This window comes from Oncorhynchus keta, unplaced genomic scaffold (genome assembly GCF_023373465.1).
Source record: "Oncorhynchus keta strain PuntledgeMale-10-30-2019 unplaced genomic scaffold, Oket_V2 Un_contig_3968_pilon_pilon, whole genome shotgun sequence".
Lineage (NCBI taxonomy): Eukaryota > Metazoa > Chordata > Actinopteri > Salmoniformes > Salmonidae > Oncorhynchus > Oncorhynchus keta.
In genome coordinates, this window is record NW_026287529.1 from 560,001 (window position 1) to 578,725 (window position 18,725).

The window sequence follows — 18,725 nt, forward strand, 5'->3', positions numbered from 1 at the left end:
TGCGACCAAGCTTTAACTTCCTGACTGATGCCTTGAGATGTTGCTTCAATTTATCCACATAATTTTCCTCCCTCATGATGCCATCTATTTTGTGAAGTCCCTCCTGCAGCAAAGCAACCCCCACAACATGATGCTGCCACCCCCGTGCTTCACGGTTGGGATGGTGTTCTTCGGCTTGTAAGCCTCCCCCTTTTCCCTCCAAACATAACAATGGTCATTATGGCCAAATAGTTCTATTTTTGTTTCATCAGACCAGAGGACATTTCTCCAAAAAGTATGATCTTTGTCCCCATGTGCAGTTTGCAAACCGTAGTCTGGCTTTTGGCGGTTTTGGAGCAGTGGCTTCTTCCTTTCTGAGCGGCCTTTCAGGTTATGTTGATATAGGACTTGTTTTACTGTGGATATAGATACTTTTGTACCCGTTTCCTCCAGCATCTTCATAAGGTCCTTTGCTGTTGTTCTGGGATTGAGTTGTACTTTTCGCACCATAGTACGTTCATCTCAAGGAGACAGAACGCGTCTCCTTCCAGAGTGGTATGACAGCTGGGTGGTCCCATGGTGTTTATACTTGCATACTATTGTTTGTACAGATGAACATGGTACCTTCAGGCATTTTGGAAATTGCTCCCAAGGATGAACCAGACTTGTGGAGGTCTACAACTTATTTTCTGAGGTCATGGCTGATTTCTTTAGATTTTCCCATGATGTCAAGCAAAGAGGCACTAGTTTGAAGGAAGGCCTTGAAATACATCCACAGGTACACCTCCAATTGACTCAAATGATTTCAATTAGCCTATCAGAAGCTTCTAAATCCATGACATCCTTTTCTGGAGTTTTACAAGCTGTTTAAAGGCACAGTCAACTTAGTGTATGTAAACTTCTGACCCAGTGGAATTGATAGATTATTTCACTTATAATTCACTCTGTGTGTAAACAATTGTTGGAAGAATTACGTGCCAAAACCGACTTGCCAAAACTATAGTTTATTAACAAGAAATTTGTGGAGTGGTTGAAAAACGAGTTTTAATGACTCCAACCTAAGTGTATGTAAACTTCCGACTGTACATATGTCACGGCCGTCGAAAGAAGTAAACCAAAATGCAGCGTGGTGCGCGTAAATGTTCCTTTTTATTTAAAATGTCAACCAACAAAACAACCGTGACGCTTACAGGGCTACGATGCCTCTAACAAAGTTACCTACCCACACTGAAAGGAGGGAAAAAAGGCTACCTAAGTATCATTCCCAATCAGAGACAACAATAGACAACTGTCCCTGATTGAGAACCATACCCGGCCAAAACATAGAAATAAAGAAACATAGAATGCACACCCCACATCACACCCTGACCTAACCAAATAGAGAAATAAAACGTCTCTCTAAGGTCAGGGCGTGACAACATGTTAGTCATTTAGCAGATGCTCTTATAAACACAATCCATTATCATTGAGCATTAGCATCTTACATCAAGATATGATGGGTAGGTGTTTTCAAACACACAATATCTAGGGCACTAGAGTTTTTCCTGGCTCTGGTCACATGGTCAGGACAAACTCCTGACCCTACTTATAAAGTGAGGAAAAGTTTTTCCTCAGGCACAGTGTAGTGGAAAATGTTATATGCTGTACACATTGTGTTGTTTCTCAAGGTTGGCATGTTCTGTAAACTGTCTGACAATGAGAATTGTTGTTTTGTGTTATTAAGTTGCGATGTGCTTATGGTTTGTTCACAGGGTTTGAGTCAAGCAGAAGAGGACCTTGATACAAGATAATAACCTCCCTCACTCTCCCACCCTGATACTCATTCCTTGTATCTGTGTCTGCTTAGTCGTGCTGAGGAGACTTGTCTGTGCAGCGGTATAAAGGACAAGTGAAGGGACTGACCCTTCAGATCTCCTGACAGACCTGAACATTAAGTTGGTTGGAACCTCTCCAGTTAACTGATAATAAGTGTGAGGTCCTAAACATAACACATGGCTGTCCCGTACCTCCTTTCTTCACCTCCTGTGAGGTCCTAAACATAACACATGGCTGTCCTGTACCTCCTTTCTTCACCTCCTGTGAGGTCCTAAACATAACACATGGCTGTCCCGTACCTCCTTTCTTCACCTCCTGTGAGGTCCTAAACATAACACATGGCTGTCCCGTACCTCCTTTCTTCACCTCCTGTGAGGTCCTAAACATAACACATGGCTGTCCCGTACCTCCTTTCTTCACCTCCTGTGAGGTCCTAAACATAACACATGGCTGTCCTGTACCTCCTTTCTTCACCTCCTGTGAGGTCCTAAACATAACACATGGCTGTCCCGTACCTCCTTTCTTCACCTCCTGTGAGGTCCTAAACATAACACATGGCTGTCCTGTACCTCCTTTCTTCACCTCCTGTGAGGTCCTAAACATAACACATGGCTGTCCTGTACCTCCTTTCTTCACCTCCTGTGAGGTCCTAAACATAACACATGGCTGTCCTGTACCTCCTTTCTTCACCTCCTGTGAGGTCCTAAACATAACACATGGCTGTCCCGTACCTCCTTTCTTCACCTCCTGTGAGGTCCTAAACATAACACATGGCTGTCCCGTACCTCCTTTCTTCACCTCCTGTGAGGTCCTAAACATAACACATGGCTGTCCCGTACCTCCTTTCTTCACCTCCTGTGAGGTCCTAAACATAACACATGGCTGTGTACCTCCTTTCTTCACCTCCTGTGAGGTCCTAAACATAACACATGGCTGTCCCGTACCTCCTTTCTTCACCTCCTGTGAGGTCCTAAACATAACACATGGCTGTCCCGTACCTCCTTTCTTCACCTCCTGTGAGGTCCTAAACATAACACATGGCTGTCCCGTACCTCCTTTCTTCACCTCCTGTGAGGTCCTAAACATAACACATGGCTGTCCCGTACCTCCTTTCTTCACCTCCTGTGAGGTCCTAAACATAACACATGGCTGTCCCGTACCTCCTTTCTTCACCTCCTGTGAGGTCCTAAACATAACACATGGCTGTCCCGTACCTCCTTTCTTCACCTCCTGTGAGGTCCTAAACATAACACATGGCTGTCCCACCTCCTGTGAGGTCCTAAACATAACACACCTCCTTTCTTCACCTCCTGTGAGGTCCTAAACATAACACATGGCTGTCCCGTACCTCCTTTCTTCACCTCCTGTGAGGTCCTAAACATAACACATGGCTGTCCCGCACCTCCTTTCTTCACCTCCTGTGAGGTCCTAAACATAACACATGGCTGTCACCTCCTTTCTTCACCTCCTGTGAGGTCCTAAACATAACACATGGCTGTCCCGTACCTCCTTTCTTCACCTCCTGTGAGGTCCTAAACATAACACATGGCTGTCCCGTACCTCCTTTCTTCACCTCCTGTGAGGTCCTAAACATAACACATGGCTGTCCCGTACCTCCTTTCTTCACCTCCTGTGAGGTCCTAAACATAACACATGGCTGTCCCGTACCTCCTTTCTTCACCTCCTGTGAGGTCCTAAACATAACACATGGCTGTCCCGTACCTCCTTTCTTCACCTCCTGTGAGGTCCTAAACATAACACATGGCTGTCCCGTACCTCCTTTCTTCACCTCCTGTGAGGTCCTAAACATAACACATGGCTGTCCCGTACCTCCTTTCTTCACCTCCTGTGAGGTCCTAAACATAACACATGGCTGTCCCGTACCTCCTTTCTTCACCTCCTGTGAGGTCCTAAACATAACACATGGCTGTCCCGTACCTCCTTTCTTCACCTCCTGTGAGGTCCTAAACATAACACATGGCTGTCCCGTACCTCCTTTCTTCACCTCCTGTGAGGTCCTAAACATAACACATGGCTGTCCTGTACCTCCTTTCTTCACCTCCTGTGAGGTCCTAAACATAACACATGGCTGTCCTGTACCTCCTTTCTTCACCTCCTGTGAGGTCCTAAACATAACACATGGCTGTCCTGTACCTCCTTTCTTCACCTCCTGTGAGGTCCTAAACATAACACATGGCTGTCCCGTACCTCCTTTCTTCACCTCCTGTGAGGTCCTAAACATAACACATGGCTGTCCCGTACCTCCTTTCTTCACCTCCTGTGAGGTCCTAAACATAACACATGGCTGTCCCGTACCTCCTTTCTTCACCTCCTGTGAGGTCCTAAACATAACACATGGCTGTCCCGTACCTCCTTTCTTCACCTCCTGTGAGGTCCTAAACATAACACATGGCTGTCCCGTACCTCCTTTCTTCACCTCCTGTGAGGTCCTAAACATAACACATGGCTGTCCCTGTACCTCCTTTCTTCACCTCCTGTGAGGTCCTAAACATAACACATGGCTGTCCCGTACCTCCTTTCTTCACCTCCTGTGAGGTCCTAAACATAACACATGGCTGTCCCTACCTCCTTTCTTCACCTCCTGTGAGGTCCTAAACATAACACATGGCTGCTGTCCTGTGAGGTCCTAAACATAACACATGGCTGTCCCGTACCTCCTTTCTTCACCTCCTGTGAGGTCCTAAACATAACACATGGCTGTCCCGTACCTCCTTTCTTCACCTCCTGTGAGGTCCTAAACATAACACATGGCTGTCCCGTACCTCCTTTCTTCACCTCCTGTGAGGTCCTAAACATAACACATGGCTGTCCGTACCTCCTTTCTTCACCTCCTGTGAGGTCCTAAACATAACACATGGCTGTCCCTGTACCTCCTTTCTTCACCTCCTGTGAGGTCCTAAACATAACACATGGCTGTCCCGTACCTCCTTTCTTCACCTCCTGTGAGGTCCTAAACATAACACATGGCTGTCCCGTACCTCCTTTCTTCACCTCCTGTGAGGTCCTAAACATAACACATGGCTGTCCCGTACCTCCTTTCTTCACCTCCTGTGAGGTCCTAAACATAACACATGGCTGTCCCTGTACCTCCTTTCTTCACCTCCTGTGAGGTCCTAAACATAACACATGGCTGTCCCGTACCTCCTTTCTTCACCTCCTGTGAGGTCCTAAACATAACACATGGCTGTCCCGTACCTCCTTTCTTCACCTCCTGTGAGGTCCTAAACATAACACATGGCTGTCCCGTACCTCCTTTCTTCACCTCCTGTGAGGTCCTAAACATAACACATGGCTGTCCTGTACCTCCTTTCTTCACCTCCTGTGAGGTCCTAAACATAACACATGGCTGTCCTGTACCTCCTTTCTTCACCTCCTGTGAGGTCCTAAACATAACACATGGCTGTCCGTACCTCCTTTCTTCACCTCCTGTGAGGATGGGTCCCTAAACATAACACATGGCTGTCCCGTACCTCCTTTCTTCACCTCCTGTGAGGTCCTAAACATAACACATGGCTGTCCCGTACCTCCTTTCTTCACCTCCTGTGAGGTCCTAAACATAAACTACCTCCTTTCTTCACCTCCTGTGAGGTCCTAAACATAACACATGGCTGTCCCTGTACCTCCTTTCTTCACCTCCTGTGAGGTCCTAAACATAACACATGGCTGTCCCACCTCCTGGTACCTCCTTTCTTCACCTCCTGTGAGGTCCTAAACATAACACATGGCTGTCCCTGAACCTCCTTTCTTCACCTCCTGTGAGGTCCTAAACATAACACATGGCTGTCCTGATTCCTTTCTTCACCTCCTGTGAGGTCCTAAACATAACACATGGCTGTCCTAAACATACCTCCTTTCTTCACCTCCTGTGAGGTCCTAAACATAACACCTGTCCCGTACCTCCTTTCTTCACCTCCTGTGAGGTCCTAAACATAACACATGGCTGCCTCCTTTCTTCACCTCCTGTGAGGTCCTAAACATAACACATGGCTGTCCAGAACCTCCTTTCTTCACCTCCTGTGAGGTCCTAAACATAACACATGGCTGTGTACCTCCTTTCTTCACCTCCTGTGAGGTCCTAAACATAACACATGGCTGTCCTGTGAGGTCCTAAACATAACACATGGTACCTCCTTTCTTCACCTCCTGTGAGGTCCTAAACATAACACATGGCTGTCCCGTACCTCCTTTCTTCACCTCCTGTGAGGTCCCTAAACATAACACAACCTCCTTTCTTCACCTCCTGTGAGGTCCTAAACATAACACATGGCTGTCCTGTACCTCCTTTCTTCACCTCCTGTGAGGTCCTAAACATAACACATGGCTGTCCTGTACCTCCTTTCTTCACCTCCTGTGAGGTCCTAAACATAACACATGGCTGTCCCGTACCTCCTTTCTTCACCTCCTGTGAGGTCCTAAACATAACACATGGCTGTCCCGTACCTCCTTTCTTCACCTCCTGTGAGGTCCTAAACATAACACATGGCTGTCCCGTACCTCCTTTCTTCACCTCCTGTGAGGTCCTAAACATAACACATGGCTGTCCCGTACCTCCTTTCTTCACCTCCTGTGAGGTCCTAAACATAACACATGGCTGTCCCGTACCTCCTTTCTTCACCTCCTGTGAGGTCCTAAACATAACACATGGCTGTCACCTCCTGTGAGGTCCTAAACCTCCTTTCTTCACCTCCTGTGAGGTCCTAAACATAACACATGGCTGTCCCGTACCTCCTTTCTTCACCTCCTGTGAGGTCCTAAACATAACACATGGCTGTCCCGTACCTCCTTTCTTCACCTCCTGTGAGGTCCTAAACATAACACATGGCTGTCCCGTACCTCCTTTCTTCACCTCCTGTGAGGTCCTAAACATAACACATGGCTGTCCCCTGTACCTCCTTTCTTCACCTCCTGTGAGGTCCTAAACATAACACATGGCTGTCCCGTACCTCCTTTCTTCACCTCCTGTGAGGTCCTAAACATAACACATGGCTGTCCCGTACCTCCTTTCTTCACCTCCTGTGAGGTCCTAAACATAACACATGCTTCACCTCCTGTGAGGTCCTAAACATAACACTGGTCCCGTACCTCCTTTCTTCACCTCCTGAGGTCCTAAACATAACACATGGCTGTCCTGTACCTCCTTTCTTCACCTCCTGTGAGGTCCTAAACATAACACATGGCTGTCCTGTACCTCCTTTCTTCACCTCCTGTGAGGTCCTAAACATAACACATGGCTGTCCCTGTACCTCCTTTCTTCACCTCCTGTGAGGTCCTAAACATAACACATGGCTGTCCCGTACCTCCTTTCTTCACCTCCTGTGAGGTCCTAAACATAACACATGGCTGTCCCGTACCTCCTTTCTTCACCTCCTGTGAGGTCCTAAACATAACACATGGCTGTCCTGTACCTCCTTTCTTCACCTCCTGTGAGGTCCTAAACATAACACATGGCTGTCCCGTACCTCCTTTCTTCACCTCCTGTGAGGTCCTAAACATAACACATGGCTGTCCCGTACCTCCTTTCTTCACCTCCTGTGAGGTCCTAAACATAACACATGGCTGTCCCGTACCTCCTTTCTTCACCTCCTGTGAGGTCCTAAACATAACACATGGCTGTCCCGTACCTCCTTTCTTCACCTCCTGTGAGGTCCTAAACATAACACATGGCTGTCCTGTACCTCCTTTCTTCACCTCCTGTGAGGTCCTAAACATAACACATGGCTGTCCTGTACCTCCTTTCTTCACCTCCTGTGAGGTCCTAAACATAACACATGGCTGTCCTGTACCTCCTTTCTTCACCTCCTGTGAGGTCCTAAACATAACACATGGCTGTCCCGTACCTCCTTTCTTCACCTCCTGTGAGGTCCTAAACATAACACATGGCTGTCCTGTACCTCCTTTCTTCACCTCCTGTGAGGTCCTAAACATAACACAACCTCCTTTCTTCACCTCCTGTGAGGTCCTAAACATAACACATGGCTGTCCCGTACCTCCTTTCTTCACCTCCTGTGAGGTCCTAAACATAACACATGGCTGTCCTGTACCTCCTTTCTTCACCTCCTGTGAGGTCCTAAACATAACACATGGCTGTCCCACTTTCTTCACCTCCTGTGAGGTCCTAAACATAACACATGGCTGTCCTGTACCTCCTTTCTTCACCTCCTGTGAGGTCCTAAACATAACACATGGCTGTCCCGTACCTCCTTTCTTCACCTCCTGTGAGGTCCTAAACATAACACATGGCTGTCCTGTACCTCCTTTCTTCACCTCCTGTGAGGTCCTAAACATAACACATGGCTGTCCTGTACCTCCTTTCTTCACCTCCTGTGAGGTCCTAAACATAACACATGGCTGTCCTGTACCTCCTTTCTTCACCTCCTGTGAGGTCCTAAACATAACACATGGCTGTCCTGTACCTCCTTTCTTCACCTCCTGTGAGGTCCTAAACATAACACATGGCTGTCCTGTACCTCCTTTCTTCACCTCCTGTGAGGTCCTAAACATAACACATGGCTGTCCTGTACCTCCTTTCTTCACCTCCTGTGAGGTCCTAAACATAACACATGGCTGTCCTGTACCTCCTTTCTTCACCTCCTGTGAGGTCCTAAACATAACACATGGCTGTCCTGTACCTCCTTTCTTCACCTCCTGCCAGCGGAAGTGGTGTCGTCGGACCACGGAGAAGACGGACGTGAAGCCCTGCTTGGTGATCATCTCCAGGGCCTCCTTCAGGTGGAAGGGGTGCAGGCAGGGAGACGTGGCCTGGATGTGACAGATCACCTCCACCTCTGGAGGAGGACAACACAGATTTTATTTATCCATTATTTAATCAGGTAGCCACATATGATATGACACATGAATACATCTACATGGTTACTGTTGACATCTGTATCTATGGAGTAGGTCCCACTTCATTTGGATAGCACCATATTCATGGGTTGTCTATAACCGCTCTCACACAATCAACAATCTACCACCTGAAACTCTTAATACCAGACGTGCTTCTACATCTGCATTGCTTAGTCTTTTGGGTTTTAGGCTGAGTTTCTGGATAAGCACTTTGTGACTTCTGCTGACGTAAAAAGGGGCTTTATAAAGAAATGTGATTGATTGATATGCAACACTTTCCTAGGGTTGGGATTAGGGTTAGGTTATTAGAAATTGAATTAAAAGAAAACAGCATGTGAGCATTATCATGTGAGCAACTGTGCAGGGGGCACAATAACTGTCACTGATTGGCTGGAGAGGGGTGAGTCAGACCACAAACCTGGTTTCCCAGACTGGTGTTCTCAGGTTCTGATTAAAAAGCAGGAAGGAAAAACAGCAGCAGGCTCTGCGGCCCTGAAGGTCGTATGTTTCAAGTGTCTCAGAGTTGGAGTGCTGATTTAGCTCATAGATCACAACAAATACATTACATTTTACATTTAAGTCATTTAGCAGACGCTCTTATCCAGAGCGACTTAATAAAACTACATGGACAGGGGGGACCTGATCCCAGATCAGTATTCCTATTCTGAGATACTTGATACATGCCGTCCCAGAGCCTTTAGCCAAGCTAGCTTGATTCCTCACGCCTCCCTCCTTGTCTCCGTCTCAAAGCACATTGGAGCAGAAGATCTGAGGTTCCTCCACTCAGATCTCCTCCTCTAATGCATTTTGAGAAGGAGGCAAGGAGAGAGGACATGAGGAATCAAGGAAATACACTTGACATTCACCCCCTCCCTACCTGGGTTTAATCGGGCGAATTCCTGGATGGTGTCAAGAGAGCTGGAGGAGTCTTTGGACACCTCTGGGCTCCTGCGGTGAACCTGAGCTCCCCATGCCTTGGCTACCTTCTCAATGTCATCATGGTCAGTTGATACCCACACACTGGGAGAAAGAACGGAACAAGTTGATCCCTCAGGCTTTGTAACAAGTAGGCTACATCAGTGCAATCCAGTCTTGTGTGACCGAGCCCAAACCAGGGAGTTCATTCAGAGACTGTACACTAACTTTCAGACAAACAAAATAAGAATTTGACATGGGTATACATATTTATACAACAAACAGTTACTAATGTATAGTTATGACCAGGAGTTAAAGTAGATGTCATTTCTTCCCAGTATGGAACCTCCTATGTGTGAACATGCGTGTACTAAAACAATGCATGGGCCTAACAGGACCGGTTCTGGACGTTCTGCTGCCCTAGGCAAGACAAAAACAATGGCCACTATCCCCCTAACCTAGAATAGTGTAATGCAGGGGTTGGCAATAGGTTTGGCCTTAGGCCAGTTTTTTTCTCAGCTAATAGTTGTAGAACAGAACATTATAGAGGTCCCATTCATGATTAAACTACAAATTAAACACATTTTAACACATCTGGTTACTAGGCTATATAATGTCAATAACATATCCCAATATTTTCAATCTGATTACACTGCTAAAATCACTAATGTCTATATTAAATTATTTTGTTATTTTCCTTTGTGCGTTGATTGCAATCAAGACAAAATGTCACTCTGAAAGAGTTTCAAAAGAAAGATGGAAATGCAAATAGAAGTGTCAGGGAAGAATTGACAGAGGAATAGGTTTTCTTACCATATTTCTCCTTTATCAAACCAGAGTGTCTTATTTGCAGTGAAACGGTTACTGTTTGCAAATCATTAAATATGAGACATTATGAATCTAAGCATGGCAGTTTCAAAACATACCTTCCCACCCAGACAGAGACCCCACGAAGTAGAAAAATGTCATCTTTAACTGCTGGCTACTCATCCGTTGCTTAACTCAACAACATAATTGCTTCCCTAAAAGCTGCTGGGTTTAAACATCCACTCTTTTCAGAAAGTGAAAAGCTCAATTAATAGGGATAGATTAGCCAAGTATCATTGTTTTGGGGCAGAATAATGTGAGGTGTTTTGTTGGATGTGCGTCTTGGTCAGTTTAGTTCGGGAAATGCCGTCCTGGTCAAAACACCGCTCTAGGTGTGCCGGTTTTGTACCAGAAATCTCCCCCCTGACAGAAATCTCCCCTCTGACAGAAATCTCCCCCCTGACAGAATCTCCCCCCTGACAGAATCTCCCCCCCGACAGAATCTCCCCCGACAGAATCTCCCCCGACAGAATCTCCCCCCTGACAGAATCTCCCCTGACAGAATTTCCTCCACAGAGTTTAGCCTACATTTCACTGATTTTAGACAGAAATCTCCCCAGTTTATTTTGACAGAATCTCCCCCTGTCTTATTCTACAGTATTTTTAAATAAGGACTCCCATAGTTGACAGAAAATTGCTTGCCAACATTTTACCCGACAGAATATAACCCCCTTCATTAGTTCTTCGCTGCTGAAGTTTATTTTGGAAAGCTTTTGCTGAGTTGAAAGTATTTCTGCTCTTGACTCTGATTGTCAGTTTAGCCTTTTACATTTCACTGATTTTAGTAGAAGAAATCTGATTTTGTCCTCAGTTTATTTTGTATTAGTCTATAAATAAATCTCTTTGTCAAAATTTTCTGATGTGTCATCTCTACCCCATGTCTTATTCTACTAGTATGTTTTTAAAGTATTTGTGATGTGGACAATATTTGATTCAGCCCATATTTGTTGTTCAGAAATATTTGACTCTGATGTGTGCCACAGAAAGTTTTGACTCTGATGTGTCTATGTTTAATATTTGACTCTGATGTGTGCCACAAATTCATTATTAATTTTGGTTGACTATACTGATGTGCCAGAAGTATTTGAAGTATTTATTCTGATGTGTGCCACAGAAAAGACTCTGATGTTTGACTCTGATGTGTGCCACAGAAAGTATTTGACTCTGATGTGTGCCACAGAAAGTATTTGACTCTGATGTGTGCCACAGAAAGTATTTGACTCTGATGTGTGCCACAGAAAGTATTTGACTCTGATGTGTGCCACAGAAAGTATTTGACTCTGATGTGTGACCACAGAAAGTATTTGACTCTGTGTGTATTTGACTCTGATGTGTGCCACAGAAAGTATTTGACTCTGGTGTGTACCACAGAAAGTATTTGACTCTATTTGACTCTGGTGTGTACCACAGAAAGTATTTGACTCTGGTGTGTACCACAGAAAGTATTTGACTCTCAGAAAGTATTTGATGTGTACCACAGAAAGTATTTGACTCTGATGTGTACCACAGAAAGTATTTGACTCTGATGTGTACCACAGAAAGTATTTGACTCTGATGTGTACCACAGAAAGTATTTGACTCTGATGTGTACCACAGAAAGTATTTGACTCTGGTGTGTACCACAGAAAGTATTTGACTCTGGTGTGTACCACAGAAAGTATTTGACTCTGGTGTGTACCACAGAAAGTATTTGACTCTGGTGTGTACCACAGAAAGTATTTGACTCTGGTGTGTACCACAGAAAGTATTTGACAGAAAGTATTTGACTCTGGTGTGTACCACAGAAAGTATTTGACTCTGATGTGTACCACAGAAAGTATTTGACTCTGATGTGTACCACAGAAAGTATTTGACTCTGATGTGTACCACAGAAAGTATTTGACTCTGATGTGTACCACAGAAAGTATTTGACTCTGATGTGTACCACAGAAAGTATTTGACTCTGATGTGTACCACAGAAAGTATTTGACTCTGATGTGTACCACAGAAAGTATTTGACTCTTTGACTCTGATGTGTACACAGAAAGTATTTGACTCTGATGTGTACCACAGAAAGTATTTGACTCTGATGTGTACCACAGAAAGTATTTGACTCTGATGTGTACCACAGAAAGTATTTGACTCTGATGTGTACCACAGAAAGTATTTGACTCTGATGTGTGAAAGTATTTGACTCTGATGTGTACCACAGAAAGTATTTGACTCTGATGTGTACCACAGAAAGTATTTGACTCTGATGTGTACCACAGAAAGTATTTGACTCTGATGTGTACCACAGAAAGTATTTGACTCTGATGTGTACCACAGATAGTATTTGACTCTGATGTGTACCACAGAAAGTATTTGACTCCATCCACAAAAGGAAGGACATTAGAAGGGTGGGGGGATCCTGACAGGGGGAGATGTTCGGCACAACACCAGCCATGGGTCCTAATCATATAGTTCTACTTAGAATCCCTATTAATTCAATAACATCTCTGTGGGCCTAGTCATAAAGATTTGTCATTTGACTTTTAAAATCTATGACCTTTTATTGTGGCATAAACACAACCAGTCATGATGTTTTCATCTGATTGTCAAACAATCATATTCAAATGGCTCCTTTACAAGGCTACCTGCGCACGTTCATCCACCCGCAACATATTTCCAACCTCCAAACAGCGGTGAATGGAAAGAGAGACATCTGTTACACAAAACACCAACAAGTGTATTGACATTAGGCAAAGTCTTACTGTACTTTCTCCCCTGGTTATGACAGATGCATCATAAACAGCATCGACTAGCACTAATCAATAATAACATGCATTTGGTGCAGCTAACTAACGTTACTATTAACAAAGGCGGCAGAGCAAGTCCATATACCGTAGCTAGATTAGAAATACATTTGACCTACATTTTGACTGAATTAACGTTACCTGTCAAACTGTTTGGAGTCCACTGCAGCTCTCAGAACCCATCCGATGAGGGGGACACCGGCGAGCATTTTGATATTCTTCAGGGGATCCCCTTACTGCCTCCCTCGCCAGGATCAGGGCTGCGATGTGTCTCTTCTCACCGCTGTCTTTAATAACCTTTGCTTTTCTGTCTCTCACATCTTCGATGCCCGATAGCGTACGTTTTTTTGCAGCAGCCATTGAAAGGATCAGTAAGCCGGGTGGACAGACAATAGTCTTGTAGCGGTAGCGATGGATAGCAGTCGTCTGAAGTATGTAGCACCTTGCTTTCTAACTCACTGTAACTAGCAAGCTACGTACTTAGTTTACATGACCTACTGCGGCTTAAACTGTGTGAAGGAAATCCTAGAAATGTTACATGTACACAGTAAAAAAGAGGCGTAGACCTGCTAGCTTTACTCGGAGGTAATTTCAAGGATTAATTTTGATGCCATAGTAACAATTTCCGTTGAACTATTTACTGAATTTACTCTGGTAACGGGTTAACTGGCGATGTCAAGAAAACGATGATCGCGCTTCAATGAGGGGAGTCGATTATCTGATCCGGGTTTCCCGGGTCGGAGGAGTTATAGCGGGTAAAACGTGATTCATTTTGGAACCGGGCTACCTCCCGGGCGTGAGCCAGGCTCAAATGCCGTATTCATGTGGAAAGTCGGCATGTAGGAACCTCTGAAATGTCAGAGTTTCCTTGTTCCGATTAGTATGTGAATGCGGCAAAATCCGCTCAAAATCAATGACAGGCTAGATGAAGCACGTGGGGGAATGAGTAGGATTCTGTTTTCACATGCAAAAGTCATTGCATTTTTTATAAAAAAAATACATTAAAAAAAATGCTTTATCTGCCTTCCAAATGAAAACTGGTTCGAAAATTGGAACATATATTTTATGGAAAAGAGATGTATGTTTCTGGAAGATGCATCATGCTACCTAGTTGACATGCCTTTGATGTGCATTTGAATCCCAAACCATGCCCTCCCCCGACCAACTCTCTCAATGGGCACTCCACTGTCACGTGTTGCTGACTAAACTCCCAGAGAGTGACTAGGGGATCAATAGAGTACCACAGTATGAGTAATAATACCTATAAAACCTAGCGGTCAAACAAGGAAACGGTTCCAATTGTTTTTCCCCCATTCATCTTTCCCATAGGGGATTTAAGAAACACTTCAAATAAGGGCTGTGTTTCATGTAGGCTTACCCTGGCATGACATTTTGATAACCGTGTAAATCTCTCTAGGACAAGGTGACTTTGATCAATATATTCACCTGTATTTACCTCCCAAAAATGAAATGGTAATACTATCTGGTAATGTGGCTAATCATAAAGAACTACAAATACCATGATGATCTGGACGAGACTGTCAAATCGATTAACTAATGTTAGCTAAATGTAGTGATGAATAAATTGGCTAAATATCTTTAAATTGACAATTCTGTTAACCATGGACATCACCAGGACATGGCTTTCTGGGCTTTAGCCCAGAATGATTTTAGGTCAGTCCCAAATATTTTGCTCTGCTGCTGCTAAGGTGTAAAATAAACTGTACCACTTAGTTCATAGAGCTTTGATTAGGTGAAGTTTCCAAAGTCATCCAACCATTATAATCAGGGTGCTGGTGCGCATATTTTTCAAAATGGTGCTATGTCTCCAAGATCACTTAATGATTCATTAGTATTTTACATAACAAACCGAATATAATAGCAGGATAATGTCAGGCTACTGTTATTAAAAAACACCATGTCATGTCTTATGACAATGTAGGATGATTGTGCTGAAATGTTTTTTCTTTCTGATGCTGTGGTTGTGTTTAACTCCATCTGCTCTAAAATGCAATTAGTTAGGCAGGTTAGCCACCCTTACATCATTCAGAAATGCTAAATGCATATACCCATTCAACTGATTGGGATCAAATGGTTGGCTGCATGCAGCATGACCGTTTCACCTGTAAAATGTGAAGAATTATCATTCACGATTGACACTGATGATGGCCTAATTTAGTGTTTTAGGATTGAAAATACATAAATGTTCCTTTCGCCACTTACAGTATGTGTAGGCATAGGCAATCATGCAATTTGGATGATGCATTGTATGTATATTCTAATTAACCAATAGGCTTAATTTCGGTACAAACTTTCATTCAGAAATAATAGGGCGCCTAACAAAACACCACTACACCTCTGGTTATAATACATGTCGAGACGTGTGGTCAACTGATCTTTCCAGCACCGTTTTGATTGGGACAGTCATTTCGCTGCTTTGAGACAAGCATGGGAACTCATCTTGATAAATCAATGTCAGATTTGAGTGTTCACTGAATCTCCGTTTGGATATGTGGTTAGAATTAGGCTTGGAAATGTTAGCTAAGTTGATGTGAGTGCTCATTATCATTAGTCTCGCAATTTAAAGCAATGCAGATCTTCTCTACACACATTAGGCCCATAGCTTCCCTGATGTTTTCCTCAACTTTCCTGATGCATTTCAGTCACTTAGGCTACTGATGCGAATAGACATTTGTACACTTTTCCCAAAGGCTTTTCGAGTCATTTGACGTATGTTTTCATTGTTTTAAAAGCTCATACGGCCTACATCGTTTCAATAACAATATAGCTATTGGCTTCATTGACTTACTGAATTTATTATCGTAATTGTAGGCTACTTGTTGATAGATTATTGTCTTAAATATTATTTTAACAGTAGGCCTAACACACAATAATCTCATATGGGGTTAGTGACCACAATCAATTGAATGAATAATAAGAAGGGTTGATTAATTTATTTGGCCTTGGAAGAAAACATAGCGCTGCAGGAAAGGATGCTGGAATTGCTGCAGATAAATTGAAATACATTTGCCAAATTAAATAATTACTCGTCTATAAATAAATTAAATCATTGCAAATACTACACCATCATAATTTAGCCACAGAGGATCAAAAGCTTATTGCTTTAGATTGTGTTTTGTTTGTCACATTATGAGCGCATAGGCCGAGTCTACAGTCAGGAATCCTGCAATTGGGCATCTCGCTCGGAAAATATAAAACAGCTGATTGTTGAGTTGTGGCTGTCAATGAACAGCGTGCAGCAGCTGGAACGCATTTCGCAATATTTCAAAATACAATCGCGGGTAAAATGTGTTTGAATAGGTGAGTGCCACTGGAACGTTGGTGGACTATAATTTCCTACTCATATTATAGGTGTAAAATGTGTCTATCCACTCTTTTCATTGGCCTATGCTATTGGTTGCATTTAAGACATGAGTCGTTCGGTTTGTTGATCTCAGTCTGTAAATGTCAGAGTAGCTTGTCATTTCGATTATTTGTGTGGTATAAATAAATATTATTGTAATGTCTCCAGTCATGTAGAATTTCAGGAAAGGATTTTAGAAAAGGCTCGTTTTTTTCTCGGACCCACAAACCCCTCAGCCCCGAATTTTATGAAACTCTGGTGACGGTCCTGCTGTGAACTGTCTTGTGCAATTTTCAAATTGAAACAATACTGCAGGGATTTGTAGTCTTGCATCATGTCTACTTTGATGCTAATGATCATTTCTGAATCTGAGAGTAAAAAGAGACAAATATATTGATCAAAGTCACCCTGAACGAGAGAGATTTGCATGGTTATCAACCAAACGGCATGCCAGGGTAAGCCTACACGAAACACAGCCCTTATTTTAAGTCTTTCAAAAATGCTCTATACAAGACGACCTGAGCTTGAAAGAGTCTATCAAAATCATTGATGAATTCTCTGTTGCGTCAGGGTCGAAGATAAACAAGAATAAAACAGAAATAAAATATTTGGGACAGTGGAAATGGAGAACGGATCAGTTATGTGGTTTGACTGTGTGCACAGGACCAATGGTAGTGCTCGGTATATCTTTTGGAAATGAAATTAAAGATGACATGTTTAATTGGAAAGAAAAACTATTATCAATTAATAAAAGATTGGGACTGTGGAAAGTAAGGCGACTATCGTTTAGTGGGAAGGTGTTAGTGCTGAAGGCGGACATTCTGCCTTCATTACTTCACCTTGACTATGTGTTTCCCATGCCGGTGTCCCTAAGAAAAACTTTCATACGGGTTCTGTTTAATTTCTTTTGGGGGGGATATGAGTACATCCGTAGAGATCGGATGTACCAGCCTATAGAGGCTGGTGGAAGGGATTTCCCTCATATTCCTCTCAAGCTAGATGCGTTGTTCTACTCAAACATTTGTTGTCTTTTGTCGTTTTCTGTACACAAATGTCACATTTTAATCAAATTCTGGCTGTCTGTACCGTTAAGATTCATGGTGAAGTGGGATAATAGTAAGCCAAAAGCTGAAATTATCCCGTTACATTTTAAGAAAATAGTGGAATGGGCAAGGAAAACCCCTGTCTGCAAAGTAAAAGAAAATGTAATCAACCACAGATTGCTATACGCAAAATTAATAGAAAATTGTCGCCCAAGAGACAGGTTACCAATATCGCCTTCCACCTGGATACGGACTCAATTAAAAGGGTTAGATAACAGACTGAAAGATTTTAATTGGCTTGTTTTACACAGACGTCTTCCGGTCCGTTCAACTTTATACGATCATAATTTGACCCTAAATAAATTTTGTCCCAGGCACAATTGTTTCGCAATCGAAACAATTCCACATGTTTTATGGGAATGTTCTTTTGCCCAATCAGTTTGGGGAAAAAGTCAACAATTTTTTGAGATTTTAAAAAACATTGATTATGAAGGTGTTGCCAAACTTGAAATAAAAAATGTGGAAAGGGTGCAATTATTAGCATTAGTGACTCTGGTGTCCCTTATCAAGACCAAACTTTGGGAGGCCAGATGTGGTGCAGTTAATGACACCCTCAAGTGGTCACCGACGGGATTGGTTCAATTTATAAAACAGGAAGTTTGGAAAAGAATACAATTCGAAATAGATAAGGGGGGCATTGCATCAGTAAAACAGAGATGGAAAGGGATTTACCCGTCATTGTAAATGTGTCTATAACCGATATAAGTGTATTACATAGGTACATTTGGAATGTAAACTAAGCCTTTGTAGATATTTTATATACACTGAGGTTTATCCAGAGTGCATTTTGGCATATGTATATATTTGTATTTATAGAATTGTTTGTATTGTTTTTGGAGATTGTTAGAGGTATAGGCCAATAATACTGGTCAGGTTCTGCAGAACAGCACTTTTTTTAAGGAGTTTTGGTATTCTGATATTGTTATGGTACTTTTTGATACTGTTTGTAAGTATCCATGTTATGTACAACGTTATGCACTAAATTTGTAATTGTATTTGAATATGAAATGAAAATAAAAATTATTTTTCCAAAAAAAAAAA

General features: G+C 43.1%; 1 protein-coding gene across 1 annotated transcript in view; it reads right to left on the reverse strand.

Moving 5' to 3' along the window:
* LOC118377932 (N-acylneuraminate cytidylyltransferase-like) overlaps positions 1–13,926 on the reverse strand; it is a 38,639-nt gene extending 24,713 nt beyond the window's left edge. The window contains 4 exon segments of the mRNA XM_052508955.1: positions 8,445–8,600; positions 9,539–9,681; positions 13,359–13,445; positions 13,447–13,926. Of these exon segments, the coding sequence (XP_052364915.1) occupies positions 8,445–8,600; positions 9,539–9,681; positions 13,359–13,445; positions 13,447–13,577 (517 nt within the window). The 5' untranslated portion in view covers positions 13,578–13,926.
* Between the last annotated feature and the right edge of the window lie 4,799 nt (positions 13,927–18,725).